The sequence below is a fragment of the Balaenoptera physalus genome (assembly GCF_965194825.1).
Source record: "Balaenoptera physalus genome assembly, contig: SUPER_7_unloc_5, whole genome shotgun sequence".
Lineage (NCBI taxonomy): Eukaryota > Metazoa > Chordata > Mammalia > Artiodactyla > Balaenopteridae > Balaenoptera > Balaenoptera physalus.
In genome coordinates this window covers 9,216-26,374 of record NW_028126530.1, presented here as the reverse complement: position 1 = coordinate 26,374, position 17,159 = coordinate 9,216, and the positions used below count along the sequence as shown (strand labels likewise).

The 17,159-nt window shown below is 39.2% G+C and overlaps 1 protein-coding gene across 1 annotated transcript in view; it reads left to right on the top strand.

Moving 5' to 3' along the window:
- The window catches only part of LOC309665304 (contactin-associated protein-like 3), a gene marked incomplete at its 3' end in the record, with an annotated part of 117,197 nt that extends 100,318 nt beyond the window's left edge, over nucleotides 1-16,879 (top strand). Inside the window, exons 4-5 of the mRNA XM_082478938.1 lie at nucleotides 3,635-3,745; nucleotides 16,686-16,879. Of these exons, the coding sequence (XP_082335064.1) occupies nucleotides 3,635-3,745; nucleotides 16,686-16,879 (305 nt within the window). The remainder of the gene's footprint in view (nucleotides 1-3,634; nucleotides 3,746-16,685) is intronic.
- Between the last annotated feature and the right edge of the window lie 280 nt (nucleotides 16,880-17,159).

Here is a 17,159-nt window from a genome sequence, read left to right as displayed (position 1 = left end):
ACTCAGATAGTGTCACTTAGATTGAGAGGATTAAGGCAACTATGTTTTCCCCAGCTATGGGAAGTTCCAAATTTCTAAGATTTTACCTGGAGAAAAGACTATATATATAATTTTTAAAAACAGAAGCTGAAATATTGTTTAATAATTTCAGTATAAAGCTGTTCTGTTGGCAGGACAAACAATAGGCTATTGATTAAAATGATGTTACAATAGGTACAACTACTGAGACAATGTTTGCTCATTTAATACATAAGAACTTATTCTAGAAGCATGCACACAAGGCTGTTCCGAGCACTCTGATCTGAATCACACATAAATCGTGAACAATTACGGTGTGTCTGTATTTTCCACAAGACACGTTACAATGGATCATCAGTTTCCCTTTAGAGTTCCTAAGCTTTTCTGAGAACATTTGAGCTTCTGAGTACATTTGAACTTTTGAAGGAATAAGTGCATTTCAAAACTGAGATTATTTCATAGAATAATTTCTTCTTAATATGAGTGTTATTATGAAGAGAAATAAACTTGCTTTAGCCTATTGAACTGTAATATTATCTGTCTATTTTCATTTGTTAATTCTTACAAGATTATTACTTGTACTCACCTCATTTTCCCCCTAAGTGGTAAATAGTTGTACTTTTCAGTTGTTTTGCCATCTCGTTTGTTAAAAACAATTATTTATGAATAATTGTTGTAGCTTTGAAGCATTTCAGGATTCATCTTTTTTTTTTTGGATAGAAATAGTATGTATCAGACTATTGATAAGAATAATATTCAGTGGAAATCAAATATTTTTTAATGATTCCAGAAAAAGAAAATTAAATTGTGTCTTAACAATTTTGGCTCCAGGAATCGTAGTATAAAATATAGACATTTCAGATTGAAAACAATGGTTTAGGAGATTTTTGGGTGGCATCTGAGACTTCACCTTACTTGAATGTAATTTAGTTAAAAACACAGTGAATGTACAGAAAACACTGTCCAAACACAGAGCCTCTCTTTTCCAAGTACCTTATTGGACATGGTCACGTTTTTTGATCACGTGCATTCTCAAATTTGACTGTGTGGAAGTGAATTGGAACAACCAATTAGGGTTGTAAAGAAAATGATCACTTTTAAAATTGTTTCTCAAAGGCAAAGATGACTTCATAAGAGTGAGTACATCTTACTCTTTTTTTTTTTTTTTTTTTTTTAAAGACTAAGATTCATATGCCTTCTTTTGAGGAAAGAATAAAAAATGAGAATATGGCTTGGAACGTTGAATGCTGCCTTCTATATCTCTCTACAGGGAAAACGTCCTTATAGAATATTTTGAAGAAGCTTATGTGATGACTTGTCTTACCATACTGAAAATAATAAAAGCAAACACTATTAATCCTCATAGAAACCCTATGAATTGTGTGATTCCCCTTTGTCCAGTTGTGTGATTCAGTTGTGTGACATCCTCATTGTACAGATGAGGTAACTGAGGCTTAGGGAGGGCCAGTGACTTCCCAAGAGTAGGCAGCTTGGTAAATGTCATGCCCACACCCTGTCTGGCTCCAGAATCTACACTAGGTCCTCACTGTTTCCAACCCAGAAAGGAGAGACACCAATACGGTGAGATGAGAAAGATGTGAGCAGAGGGGACTGAGTGGGGAGCGTCTGGGGAGACTCAGAAAGGAAGCCATGCTGGGGGTGTGGGGGAGGCTGGGAAAGGAGCAGGCTTCCAAGCTAAACAGTTGATGGAGATAATCTTCACTTACCCTCAACCAGCTGTGTGACTTTGAGCAGGTTACCTAGATCCCTGGGACCCCTTTACCTAATGGGGGAATGATGCAGGCCTGGTCTGCTCAACAGGCAGAGAAATTGTCCCCTGAGAAATTGTCACGTTAACATTCGAGTTAGCACAGCTGACTGTGGATTGTGGATGATCCCAATCTTCTGGAATTTTCTGAATGGCTAATAATGCCCCAGTAATGTCTCAACAGCTTTGTACTTGCAGTGCACACACTCACAACGGGTGCTTCTTTGCTCTTCCTTTTGCCAAGGACCCTTCGGGCACTTTGCTGAAGCCTGACCCCTTCTCACAGCAATGCTTGTAAATGCATAAAATGTATACATAGGGTTACAAAGTAAATAGTTATATTGAAATGCTGATATCAATGTACTAGATAGAAATTGTAACATAGTGTCTTCTTAGTTATTAGCGCATTCAAAAACAAGATCTAGTGGTGACTTTAATAAATACTGTTATTTTGAAGTAAAGGGGACCATAAACAATATTTCTAGATGTCTGTGACAACGATTGCTATTAAAATATCTATAACTTATGTTGGTAACATATGCACGGGCACTGGTGAATATAGTCTGGTTTGTCTACATTTGTGACTGAAGAATATGCTAAATTTTAGCTAGAGGTTAGTGAAAATAAAGATGTAATTTTTTTCTATTCATCTCAACCGACCCCGTATATCATATTTGTACCACACGTTAAGAACCCCTGAGCTGTGTGGTTCACTGCTTCAAGTTCTGTGAAAAACCCTCCTGAGCTTTGATTGAACTTCTAATGAATCTTTAGATCAAGCTAGGGAAAACCAGTACCTTAAAAGTAGTCTTCCTATTTGCGATCATTGTAGTCTGAATTTATGTAGTTTTTCTTTAATGTCTTTCAATACAATTTTTATAATAATCTCCATAAATGTCCTGCAAATTCTGTAAGATTCATTCTTAGCTACTTTATATGTTTTGTTAGTATTTGCTATTCTATTTAATTTCTAACTATGGATAAGTTTAGAAATACTATCAGCTTTTGTATAATGAATTGTTAAGCTAGCCAATGACTTTCAGAATTTCTACCTCCATAATCGTATCATCTGGAAACGATAACGGTTGCTCTTTTTTATCCAATTTTGTGCTTTTAATTTTTAAATTTTCTCTTACGTACTGATAGGACTTTCAGTGCAATGTTCAATAAAAACAGTGGTGTCTGTGAATGTGTTCTTTCTGATTTTCAAGGAAATACTTTTAATATTTTCCCATTTAGGAGTGACGTGCTGGAACCAATTTTTAGCAGCTAGCAAGAGCCAATCATTAACTTTTCATGAATTTTGCATGAGAATACAATCATTATTAAAAATTAAATTATATAAACATAATTAATTAAATCATATTAAAACAAAAGTAATACATTCTGAAAACTCACCACTTCCTACTTTATTTTATGTCATCTTGCTGTTATCAGTGCTCTTGAGGTGATTTACATACCTTGTGTCTGCGTGGTGAAAATACTATACAATGATTCTTTTTCCAACTTCCTGGTCAGTGACATCACGTTGATAGCTTTGAATTGGCCATGGTACGAGTATTTACACCATGGAAAGTGGCAAATGCTGCCAATCAGGGTTTTTAATTTTCCTTAAGAGCCTGTTGTTCAATGTTTACTAACACACCTCTGATCAAGACTGATGTTTGCCACAGGCTCTAGCATTTTCCTAGCCTGTTAAGTAAAAAGAAAGGAAATTAAGGAAAAAGAGAAGGGAGGGTGGCAGGGAAATAGGAAGGAAAGGAAAGTAAAAGGGAAGGAAGAAGAGAGGAAGAGAGGACAGGAAAGCTTTACTCAGTGTATTAACCCGCACGTGGTGTTTCCCCCCAGATAGCTGTGACGCTCCTCTGGCGTCTGCCCTGCCCCGGGCTTCCTTCAGCAGCTCCTCAGAGCGGTCCAGCAGCCACGGCCCTGGCTTCGCAAGCCTTAATCGCAGAGACGGTGAGTCTGCAGCTGTCTTCTTGTCAATCCACGCTGATTCTTTCCCAGAGAGAATTATATTCATTTTTAGTTCATATTCCTTCTTATAGGTCAAAACTTAATTATATTGAGTTTAATGAAACTGAAGAAAGCAGCAGGTTCATCATATCTGCTAGTATTCCTCTGCTAGCTTTCTTCTTGCTTATGATCCATTTTTTGGTTTGTTTTGATATCTTCCTTCCCTGTTGATTGCCAGCAAATGATCATCAATAAGATTTATGAGAAGGGAATTATTGGAGTCTAGATTTTTTCCGGGGTTATCATCCCTTTTTAGTTTTAGGACCGGCGACAGAAGGGTGACTAGTCAAGTGCGCTGGTCATGAATAACTACAACAACACAAGAAGGAGCCAGTGCTGCAGCCACTGGGGAAAACTGAACAGGCCACCGCGTGATGTTTGCGAGATGTGAGGCTGCCAAAGGATGTCATGGGAAAATGACTCCATTCCCAGGACTTGGCCTGGGAGGAGACCAGGTGAAGGCTGCCACTGAAAATAAAGATTCCCTTCCTATTAGTGGGAAGGGAGTTAATGACTTACTTTTTGGAAAGGTCCATTTTTGCTACTTGAATGTTGTCCAGTGAATTACCTCTTCTATTGCACAAATACTAATTCAGTGGATTAAGTAAGTGAATACATACACTTCAAATTCAAATGCTTTGCTACTTTTTTTGATTAACTTTTATTGGAGTAGGGTTGCTTGACAATGTGGTGTTAGCCTCCACTGCACAACAAAATGAATCAGCCACACCCGTACAGATCTCCCCTCCCTTTTGGACTTCCCTCCCACTTAGGTCACCACAGTGCCTTAGGTAGAGCTCCCTGTGCTATACAGTATGTTCCCATCAGTTGTCTATTTTATACATAGTACCAATAATGTATATATGTCAATCCCAGTCTCCTAATTCCTCCCACCCCACCCCTTTCCCCCTTGGTATCCATACATTTGTTCTCTACGTCTGTGTCTCTATTTCTGCTTTTGTTTTGCTACTGTTTTAAGGGATAGATTTTTTAAATGAAAGATTAATTCAGAAAGTAAAAGTTAAAATTAACTGTGTCCCATGTAAACGCACTGCTGTAAATTCTGGAGATACTACTAAGGAATTGAGTGTTTTCCTCCCTTTCTTTGACATTTCTAAGATCAGAGTTAAAGTCTAGCTTGAACTTTACTGTGTCCTTAAGGATCAAATTTGGGAACCTAGTAAGTGATCAAATAGATTGGCAGGGAAGAGTAAGAACACAGGTGAAGAAATTCAATGAGCTCAGGATGGGAAGACATGTCCATTAATTGTCCACCTTCATGGTCTTTTCCCAGGAAAAAGCATTTTGTGGCCAGATATTTACTCCTCAAAGCATCATTCATAATCATTTTTAGCACCCCAGTAAAAATATATTCTCATTGAAACCAGATTTCAATGAGATCAGTTATCAAATTACCCATTTTAGGTCTGGTGGTTATTCTAATATCAGCTTAACATCTAAACTTTCCAGTGGTTTCCCTAAAATTGTAAAAACTAAGTAAGCCATATTTAATTAGTTTAAAGAGGCCCGAGGGGCTTGTGTGTTGTGTTTCTAATTTGCATGTGTAGAGTATCTTTATGATTCAGGCCTCCAGTGCTATCAATATGGTGGCACTGAGAAGTTTATAAACATTAGATGGGAAAATCCTGAAGCTTAAGATGAACTTATTTCCATTATATTTAATGAAAAAAATAATAACTCAGAATATTATAAGCCATCATTATAAAATGGTAAGTACAAAGCTTATCTTTTATATTTAAACTACTCTCTTTGCAAATTTAAATTAATTATTTTAAGAGTGGCAATCAACTGATGAGGGTTTTTTTTTAATGGTTGTTGCTACTCTGATTGCATATAGTGTACATTTCACTAAATATCCCTAGATATTACCACCTGATTTCAGACCCATTTCTAAAGCATGCTTTAGACAGCACAATTTATCAATATTCCTTCTGAAGGATTATCTATATGTGTTTTCTGTTAAAAGCCAGCATCCCAGAGTCTTTATGGACATTTCCTTTGCCTTGGTAAATGCTGGAGAACATATTAGTTCACTTTAGTTTAGATTATTATGATGTAAAATGTGGATAGTATGAAATGTGGATGAATATAATGAGGGCGATGATGCTTCATATATAGTAGTTTTAGCTTTTTGGAATATTTTGTGTATGATCTAGTGAGGAAAATCATGTTAGACTCCCTGATTGTATGGTTAAAATTTCCTTGGTCTGTGTTGTGGTATTTGGAAGTTTTAAAGAAGGTGGTCTGTCTTACACCCCTAGTTTCTTATTTTGCCCATAAGTCATTGCACTTCTAGAATGTTCATTAAGAATTAGAAATGTCTCAAATATCACAGCTTCCACCAAGAACTTTATACATAGCAGCTGATCAGTTCGTCTACCTGATACATAAAGGTAGTAAGAGAATAGTCTATACATAATTTTTGATTGTATATGTGTGCATATATATAAATTTGACCCACTGTATAACCCCCCAAAGCCAAATAATTCAAACTTTAAGGCATTTGATGATTTTAAAGTACTTCACTGATTCAACACATAACAAATGTTAATTAATTGACTAGAACTTATTGCACATTTCATGTTTTCTCTTTTACATATTTTTTACTTATGCAGTTTATGTATTTATTTTGTTTTCTATTAATTTATGAAAAGTAGTAAAATATTTCTTAGAAAAGACTTTGCAATAAATAGAAGAAAGAAGTCTATGAAGGATATTAAGAGGAATGAGCAGAGAAGTTAGGAGGGATCCAGGCGTTTCTAGGGACAGGTGGGCCAAAGCAGAGAGATGCAGACCTTGCATCTTTGAAAACCATGATTCCTGAGCATGTTACTACCTGTTTGCCAGTGTTTTCTGTGAGCTGCCTAATGGAAGTGTTGGTTATTGTAGAGATAGTAATGGGCTAGTATCATCACTCAACATTGGACTAAGTGCTCCTGGAGTTTACTTTTGAAATTTCTAGTCTGGTTCCTCTAGCATTCCCATTTTGAAGTCTGGGATTGGGTTCCAGATAATACATTTAACAAAGTATCCTCTCTGAGGTCATACACCTTACCTTTTTATACAGAGAAACACAAATTACTGGAAATGCCTGAATGTATAAATTTTCAGAACTGATGGATTTTTTTTAAGGGGTAAAACACAGACACGTACATGTATTCATATACCTATTCAAGAAAATTGATGCCATTAGATAAAAATGTAAAGTTCTTGAAGCTTTACATTTTTACAGTCAAATTGAGTTTGACTATTCATATTAGCTGAATTTGTTTCCATCAATATTAAATTGATATTTCCTAGAATTACAAGTGACCTAATATTTCTCATGTAAAATCAAGATTGCTGAAATCTGTGTATTCTAAATAAGAACATGCTATAATATTGACTTCAGTTTTTTCTTCTCAAAAATCTCCTAAAGGAACTTTATGCAGTTTATCCAAGTTTATTCAAAACAAAAGTTAAAAAACCAAAACCAAAAGTAAAAAAACTACCTTAGAGTAAACCATGTTGGACTTTCATTCTAGATCTTGCATGTGAAAATAACCTTTTGTTTTTACAATTATTGTTACTGTAGGTGACCCTTCATGAAACTGGCTTTAGCATTTTAGATGCTGCTTTCCAACTCCGGATAACATGTTCTTTTTAGCCACGTGACGTGTTCTCTTTAGTCACCGCAGGTATGGTGGTGAGATGAGTGGTCTGGCCAGAGCTGATTGAGATTGATTAGGGGGAAGTGTACACACATTTTGTTCTCCTTTTTTGTTCCCCCAAAGTGCTTGCATAAACAGTCATCCCCAGAAAGAGGGACAACTCCATTCATGGCCCAGATGCTGAAAATCACGCCCTCTAACGGGGCAAGCCACTCATCACTGACAGCGCAAATGAGACTGCTTTAAATTTAACTTGATCAAAAATGGCATATCAGATTACTATATTGTGTACTGCAAGCAGAAAGTAGATGGAGACAAGCTGAACTGACTGGATGTTTTCTTTTCTCTTTGTAATTCTTCACCTTTCCCGTACCGAGACATTGATCATATTTCCTCACAACAGACTTATGTGTTGGTGGAGCCAGGAAAGATTTTGTCTAATGCTCCCAATACAATTAATGGCTGAGCATATTAGCAACAATTCTCAGCGTTAAGATATTTATTTCTCACTTTAGGAAGTACATTTACTAGTACAAGTTAATACTCCAGGTTTTAGCAGGAAATAAATACACATGATTCGATTAGGAGAAAATGCTTAGGCCTGGCCATCAGACACTAAATATTTTCTTATAACCTGGAACGTCTGATTAATTGGACTCTGCAATATCCCAAATAAGCTATGATGTAAAATTTACTGTTTTTTACAAAGAAATGTTAGAAAATGGAAAGAGTGAATAATAATTTAAAATATCTAGACGTATATCAACTCCTGATATAAATCAGAATATTACTGAATACATCAAAAATGTTTGATGCAAATCTTATAATAATAAACTTGTCCCTCATATTTTTTCATAAAATCGTAGTTCTCCAGTATTTCTATCTTTTATTCACAGGCTAGGTGCCTGGTAGAACTGGTCAGTATTCCCAAATACTAGTCTGAGCAATTCAGATGGCAATAAAAGGGCTTGCAAACCAGATTTTTATAAGGGCATATGAATGTACGGGGGAATTTTTGCCTCTGGATGTCAGATTTTTCATTTTGTTTATCTGTGCTTCCTAAAAGTTTTTAGACCTATTAGGGCCAAGACACATTCTTTTTCCGATTTTTCTTAACAAATGATCCTGCAGATGCAGCTGTGGGTATTGAGTGCAGTGGACAGGCCAAATGTAATAGCATCCATGTAAAATACACCCATGTACTAAAGCACAGAGCACTGTCTTGGTGACCATGCAACTTTATTCAATCACAGCATGATGGTAGCATGTGAGAGGAGAAGCCCCCAAATCCCAGGGTTCGTGCAGACCCTGCCGTACAGTTGTCACACAGAACTCATCTGCTCAGGTTTTCCCATGGTCCTTTTCAAGGTCTGGAGTCTCCAGGTTACCTCCATAGAACCTAAGATGCTAGATGAGACAAACCAGAACAAACCAAACATGTTTTTCAGCGTTGTCAACAACCTTCAGGGAGGCAATGTTGTCATCTCTCTCTACCAAGTAGCCCAAATTATAGCACGACCCCCAGAATAAGGCAATCCTCAGTCTCCTTTGGATTCAGTGGACTCTTTTGAATGGGTGAGCATCTTCCAGGGATGCTCAGATTTCTTTGTTCCTGCTTCTTTCCAAGACAGTGTTTGGGTTTACAGAAGGGCTGGTGCCCTCATGCAGCTGGATGGTGGGGCTTCTCACGTTGGGGCTCAGCTCCTTGCTATCTGCTGAAGGGAGTTTGTCTGCTTTTAACGCTGAGGGTTACTTGGCACCTGCTCCTGAAGCCTGTGGCGGATTTACCTCTTGGTAAGACCGTGTTCCCAGGGAACAGGTCATTGTCCCTTCCGGGATCTTTGCGATGTCACTTCTTGCCTCCCTGAAGCCTGACCATGAGTCTCATTTGGTTTCCAGCCTGAGCAGCCTTGGTTACAGGTTTAATTTGCCTTTGCCAAGCTGACCTTCTGTTCAGATCCAGTCAGACTCTCATCTCACTTCTGTGCACCCTTTTGATGGCCTGTGGGCAGTCTGGTTCACCATGCCAAGGGGAAAAAGATCGTCAAATGGTTTTGTCCTGGCAGTTTAGTCCAGAAGTAACCTATCACTTCCACTCAGAGCTTGTTGGCCAGAGCTGGTCACGTAGCCCCACCCAACCACCACGGGGCGTGGAAATCGCAATCCTCCAAGTGCCTGGAAGGTAGAAGAAGGGAAATAGTTGGCAACCATTAGTAATGACTACACAGCCCCCTACAAGGTGATCTCCCAAAATTCCAAATGGAAGTCAAGACAAAGCCTTTCCACAGCTTGCTTATTCCTCTCACTTTTCTGATCCCCCTGGGACTTCGTTCCTGAGCAAGGTGTCTGAATCACCCTCCCACCACCTTTTACCCTTCCTCCATTTCCTCTCTTTCCCACGATCCTCTGGGTTCCCATCTCTTCTTCCTGCCAAAGAGGGAGACATCACACGTCCTGTTTCCTATTTTCTTAGTTGGTCTTTGCCCTCCCTGGCTTCTCTAGGGCTTCATGGGATAATGATCACTGGCTAACAGGATTTACCAGAAAGGAATGAAAAACACAACAGTTTATCCTTGCAAAATTATGTCTGTGTTTATTATCTGCCCAGTAAGTATCTTATGGTGGCCACAATTTTGCCATAGTATTTTTCCAAAAGTAAGTACTGCCTATGACGTACTTGGCAACTTCCCAAAAGATATGTGGAAGCCCTTCTAAGCACTATCCAAATTCAAAAATAGTTGTCTAGCAAATTCTACTCTGTTCTTTTCCAAAGTAATTCACTTTTATATCATGTATAATATACAGAAATGTTCATGAAAGTTATTTATTTAACAGTATGTATCCTTGACATACACCATGATGTCTTTGTTTCCTCCACTTTTAATAAATATTATTGGCATCCCTATGGAGATATATTTTGTCCCATCACGTATTGCTTTACTCATCCAATGCAATTGCATTACCTCTTGTAGGGATATTCCCTTTTCTTGTTTGGAGTCACTGATGAAAAACATACCAAGTGAGGTGACCTTCAATCCTGCCAAAGGGGTGAGGTTCAATTAGCAACCTTTCATGAGGCATCTGGGATCACTGATGATACATGGATCCTATGTTAAATCAAAGCACACAGGAGTCTTGAACTTCTGGTTTAACTTGTGGCACAGAGACTGGTCCAGGAAGACCACAGCCAGTGGCAAAGGCTAATGGAATATCTCAGTTGACCCTGTGGTCAGCTACTCCCACCTTTGCTCTGAACATTAATGAGGAGCTTCTGGACTAGGGGCTGACTGGAAGATGGTATTTCAGGGGTTCCCTGTTCTCTCTGTCCTGTGATCCTTGCAGTAGACTCTTCCCTTGTTGCCGTGTTTCCTCCAAGGAAATCCAGTGGAGCAGGCTTTTCTCGGACACAAAATAATGCCATACTTTGCTGGGGATGAATGCCTACACCCCAGAAAAATGCACCCTTGTCAGTAGCGTTTACATTTTGTGATGCTTAGACTTCATCCTTTTTGCATTCTCATTTTACTACTCTATTTTGTATAGCAGCTCGTCTGTACATATCTCTTTTTATCCAAGGCTTCCACAGTGTGCTTACAAATTGTAATGAATTCAGCTCCATAACATCACTAAAGAAAATGTAAGTTTTACCATCAATGGACTTTTTTTCCAAAGGCTTCTGGCTAACTGAGCAGTCAAGTATGGATGGATAATTTAGTACTCATGGTTTTATTTCTAAGCATCTCACCCTTGCATTTCCTGACATGATCCTACACTGAATTTAATTAAAAAGAAAAAGGAGCTCTTGCCTTAAGAAGAGTAACGGTGTGTCCCTGGGAAGTGGTGGGGGCCTTGGAGCAGAAAGCCTGGCCTCCTGCCCTTCTGGGCATCCTGGATTCCCCACTGTTCTCTACATATCAGAGGGAGATGCAGCTATTCTGAGTGGCCTCAAGAATGATCTGGAATCATATCTGTTCTGAATAACTCAGGAGGCCTCTGAAAGATGCACAATGATGCTTTTATAGAATTAGACCAGATCTCAGAGCTGCATCTCTCCTAAACATGAAGATTTCACGGGAGATGCACAAATAAACTTGGTCATACATTTTATTCAGTCATGAATGAGGTATTTAGTACATGTTCGGATGGTTTATAGGCTTGCTGGGCAATTCGTATTTTATTTCTAAGGTGAGAAATTAGCAAAATCATCTTATAGTCTTGTCAATACAGAACTTCAAACACATAAGAACTGCAAAGACTGAGATCAACTCAGATCTGAATGCCTCTCTACTGTGTGTTTCTTTAAAACTTGGTCAGGAGTGTCTATGAAAGAAGCAAAACAAAACAAACAGTAGCAATGGATTTTTGTTTATTTTATGCAGAAAGAGCTGCAGGGATGAACGTTAATTGCCAAGGGCATTGAAAGTTGTCCCTCGGGACACTGCACACAGAACTTAAGGGAGTCACGTGTGAACAGTCACACTGTGCTTTTTTTCTTTAATATCACTGGCATTTAATTTGAATCACAAATTAACAAGTATACACTTATTTTTTATTTAATTTTAAATTGTCTGTTTACAAAACCATTATAGGGTATGTCTGCATTTAGTACAGGAATCTGTTTTACAATTAGGCAGCTCTGTGTGATTTTTTTCATTATGGATGCACTTTTTGGAAAACTACCTGTTGTCTCCTGCTCAGGCTGCTAGCAGACTGCAGGAAGCACAGCAGAAAAGGAGTCAGAGTTTACCTAGACAGGTCCAGAGGGAGGATTTCTGCATTTTTTACATCCTGATAGCCAGAAATGGTATATGTAGAGAGTTGGAATTGCTCCTTAAGAAATCAGAGCTGGAGCAAATGCTTAAATTTCCCTCAGCAATGTAGGCAGGGTTGTGACAAAAACACCAATATATAAATCCCAGAGATCTCTGAGTGGGATGGTCAGGGAGCATCCCCAGGGCCTGCCGCCCTATGGCCCCTTTTTCCTGGGAACATCTGTTACTCCTGCTTATCTCACCCTCCCCCCACTCACCCAGCCCCGCCTGGAATCTGGAATGAGTTTTCTGTGAATTAAGATGCATTTAAGTGAGGAAAGAAATACACAGAGCTTGATGAGCTCCCATTTGAGACAATGTAATGAAGATCTTGGAGGGAAACTTCCCTTGGTTACAATTTCAATGTAGCCATTTACTTGCTTGACATTTAGATGCCCTGGAGATAGGTTAGTCTGTTCACTCCAGATTATCCCACTTGACTTTGCTCCCTTCGGTATCTTTCTGCTCTGGACCTTGTTCCAACTTGAAGAAGGCATGAGCTATTCTCCTTTTCACCTCTGGGTAATTCCCACCTCTGGGTAATTTCCCCCTCTGCACAAAGCTGACACTCATTATGACAGTGCATGCCCCGTGGCCACCAGGGGCAGGGGTCATTTTCATCTTGATCAGTGACCAGAATAATTAAGGCCCTAGCTGAGAGTTTCCTGTTCAGCCTTTCCTCTCCCCAAAGACACAAGTCACTGCCTGTGTCTGAGCCAACGAAAGGTGGGGAAACAATCACGCAGGCATAACTAGAGACAGAAACCTTCCAATATATCTGCCAGTGTATCACTATAAAAGACAGTCTGGTATTGATGAGCAAACAATACTGAATAACTGACAAATCGCAGGGATATGTTCTTAGAAGGGGTAGAGAATGAAAAGGGAGCTAAGCTTTCATAAAATACCCTCACCCCAACCTAAAATGATTGTTTTTTGCTTGTCTGCAAAGCAGAGACTGTAACACCCGTCCCACTTGCCGGGTGCATGGAGGAGTTGTGAGGTAGCACTTAGAGCATCTGGCAGGGCCCTGAACACATCACATGCTTGTGACAAGTTTTGGCTTTCCTCATTTTCTCTCCTTTATCTAGTATAAAGTGGCAGGTAACGGGCCATTCAGTAATGAAAAGACTGCAATGCCCCACACTCTGGATGTCACCCCTCTTTCACCATGACTGTCTCCCGTCTTGCGATCGTGTATGGGAGAGAAAGTATTGTGCTAGATGCTCTAACACAGCTTCTCGTTGAATTCTCATTGCAGCCCTAAAGCATACCTATCACACTTTGCTGGGAGGGATGTTTTGTGTTCAGTGTCCTAAGCTGTGGAACCTTGTTCTGTGCAAGTCAGACCCTCTGGACATGTTTTCCTTTGTATCAATTGTGACACTTCATTCAACTAAGGGGCTGAGGCAGGAGACAGGACGGTGACAATGGAAAAAGACAGTCTGTGGTGTGGTCAGGGGAAGAGCTGGGTGGGAGGGCAAGTGCCTTTCTTGTGGGTTCAGCACTGGTGACTCCAAAACAGTAATTGCAAATCCCTGGGCTCTGTTTCAGGGGGTGTTGGTTCCCAGGGGGAATTTACTGAAGATTTGCAACATTGAATAATGCAGGCTGATCAGTTTCAGAACCACTGCTCTGCAGCTAAGAGCTGGTGGGGCGGCTGTGCTCAAGCGTACCCACTTTAATGTTGTTTCAGTGCATTTTGTTTTGTTTTCCATTACAGAACAGTGATCTCCCTTACCCGTCAGTAAAACTGTTCGGGGCTCCCTAACAGTCCTCAGGTTATGTTTGTGCATTTCCCACTTTTTCCAGTCATTAGAAAAAAGGGCATCTACCCCGGTGGACTGCGTGCATGGGCAAATGCACAGTAATTCAACATCATCACCCTACAGGGGTCTGGGGATAACGCCGTGGCTGTGTTACCCACCTGAAATGAATTGCTTTGCAGCACAGGGAATTCTGCAGTTTCATTACTTTATCAGAGTCCCTACTTAATCAGATAGCTTAATTTGCATACCAGTAGCACCTTCTGACCACAGGTAAGGAATATGAAATGTTCAAGGTTGATTACCTGCAGATGGTGAAGAGTGGTCGACAGAGATGTGGCTGCATCTGTGGGAGAGGCTGGTCCCAGGGCAGATGCTGGAAGCACGCTGACGCTTTTTACTCTGTTGCGTTTCTGTACATGTGGTGCCCGTGTTGATGATACTTCCCGCTTCAAGAGAGATGAAAGATGACAGAGAAAGATTGTGAAATGCAAAAAGAAGAAGTATCTTCAGTACATTCTTTACAACCTTGATACTAAGAATACAGGACATTTAGCAGTTTCGCAGAGATTGAAACTGATTCATATAAAACTTCAAATGTAGAACCTTTAAGTTAAAATGATCAGCTAAAAGCCAACACCTAATTTCTGACTTCTTTTGGCAATTATTATAAAATTACAGGCAGTTGCAGAGTAATGTTACTTGGGACTGTTAGTTAACCCTCAGCTAGAACCCAGAAGGACTTATCATTCATCAAACATTAGATGGGACCTTTGCACAAATCAGTAGAAGTAGCAGGGAGGTGTTGGGTGGTGATCAATCTTGTTATTAAAGACAAAGGAAGACTGAACACTATCACAGGTTGGAAGACACTAAGGAGACAAGGTGACTAAATGCAATGTGGGGTTCTGGAACAGAAAAAGGGAGTTAGTTAGTGGAAAAACTGGAGACATCAAAATAAAGTTTGTCGTTTTGTTACCATTGTACCAGTGTTAATAGCTTAGTTTTGATCAAAATACCATGGTGATGTCAGATATTAACATTAGGACACACTGAATAAAAAGTAGACAGGAACTCCCTATCCCATCTTTGAAACTCGTTTGTAAATCTGAAATTATTTCAAAATAAAAAGTTTAATAATGCATTACAGAACAGCCAGAGTTGTGGCATGTTTAAGATGTGGATCAAAGGAAAAGACATTGTGCTTGTGGTTGAGAGGAAATTTTGGAATTTTGGAATAAAGATTGCAGGAAATGAGGAAATCTTAGAAAGAATTTGAGTTTTAAAGAATTTGTAAGCTTTAAATTTTGCTAAGGGTTATACACGTAGTGCCATTAGTGGAGGACATAGTGAAGCAACAGATGTGCCCACTTGCTCGTTTCACCTCCACACCCTGATGTAAGCGCTCCACTTCCATTTTCCTTTGAGCTGTCTTGTAACCATGTCACACACCTCCTGACATGTACTTGGTCGTGACAGCTTTTGTAAACAGGACATGGATGTTAATAATAGCCCCTAATAAAAAAGATAATAAATGTTGTCTAAAGTGTCAGACCTTATTATGAGAGCCTCAAATTAGATGTCAGGACAATGGGGAAAATTTTTTTTAAAGCTAGATTTTTTGTGTTAAGGACTGTTTACATGACACTGTGTTTTCTAGACATGGATAATTAGCAAAATATCAGTTCCAGAATGCATTTCAAACCTGTTTCCCAATTTTTATATTGCATAATAATTTAAATTCACAAAATTTAATATGACATCTAAATCCAAATTCAAAACTCATGTTTCTGTTAAACTAGAAGAACAAAATATATCAATAATACATTCACAGGTATCCCTAATTCTTTGGTGTCTCACAGGCACTGGAGAAAACAAAGCACAGTAATTTCCACTCTGCGCCTATTGTCTTGAATACCTGAGAAACTCCTCCTCATTCACTTCCTCTGAGTTCTCGCTCACCCTCCTTGCTGCCTTTTTAGAACTCTCCCTCCCTGCACAGAAATCACTTTCACCTCCACCCCTCCCATATTGCATTTCAAATTGTTCTTTGAAATGTCTGTCTGCTTCTCCTATGAGTCTGTAAGCACCATGAGTGTAGGGCTATGCCATAGCCATCTTTGTTATCCCAACATTCAACATGGTACTTCCTCATGCTGGGAATCCACAATTAAGGTTTTCTAGCTTTATTTTCCAACAAAGGAAAGTTTGTTATTTTCCAACAAAGGAAAGTTTGCCCTTTGTTTATGTCCAACAAATGGCAAGTCATGCATTGAAGCCAGTAACGACACTAGTTCCAAGCACTGATGTAATGGCATGGTGTTTAGTTGTCCACCTATTACATTAAGCAATTTCACTTAGCGGGACACCCCAATACCAGAGAGTCAGGGGTTATGAACTAAGAAACAAAACAATTAATATAGGCTTCATCCATTTACATTTAACCTGTGTTTTTATTTTGTGTTTGTGTGTGTGTATGTGAGTGTGTTTGTATAGTTCTGAGGCATTATATAATGCAGAATTTGAAACTATGATTTTCATAAATCTTATTTATGACCCCATTCTTACAGGTTAATATAGATTTCAAAGATTTCTCTGTCTTTACCAGTTTTCTTATTTTTATTCCCACAAAAAGGAGCTGGTGGCTGGTCTCCCCTTGTGTCAAATAAATACCAGTGGCTGCAGATTGACCTTGGAGAAAGAATGGAGGTCACAGCTGTGGCCACCCAGGGAGGATACGGGAGCTCCGACTGGGTGGCCAGCTACCTCCTGATGTTCGGCGATGGCGGGAGGAACTGGAAGCAATATCGACGAGAGGAAAGCATCTGGGTATGTGCTTTATTGAAAAGCAGTCTGTCGGAGTATGAATTATGCCAGTTACTGCATGTTGCTGCCCATCTCTCAGATCAAGTATAGAACCAGAGCCTCCTAAGTTACTTGAAAATGTTTCCACTGAATGTAAGCCACATGTGACGTTCCAGAATACACCGTCCGTGGCTAATTTATGAAATAAGTAAAACAATTTTATAATGTAGCGAAATATTGAAAATGTCTTCCCATTATTCCTTTAAATAGTGTGAAGTCTAAGGAATAAATAAGTCACATACGA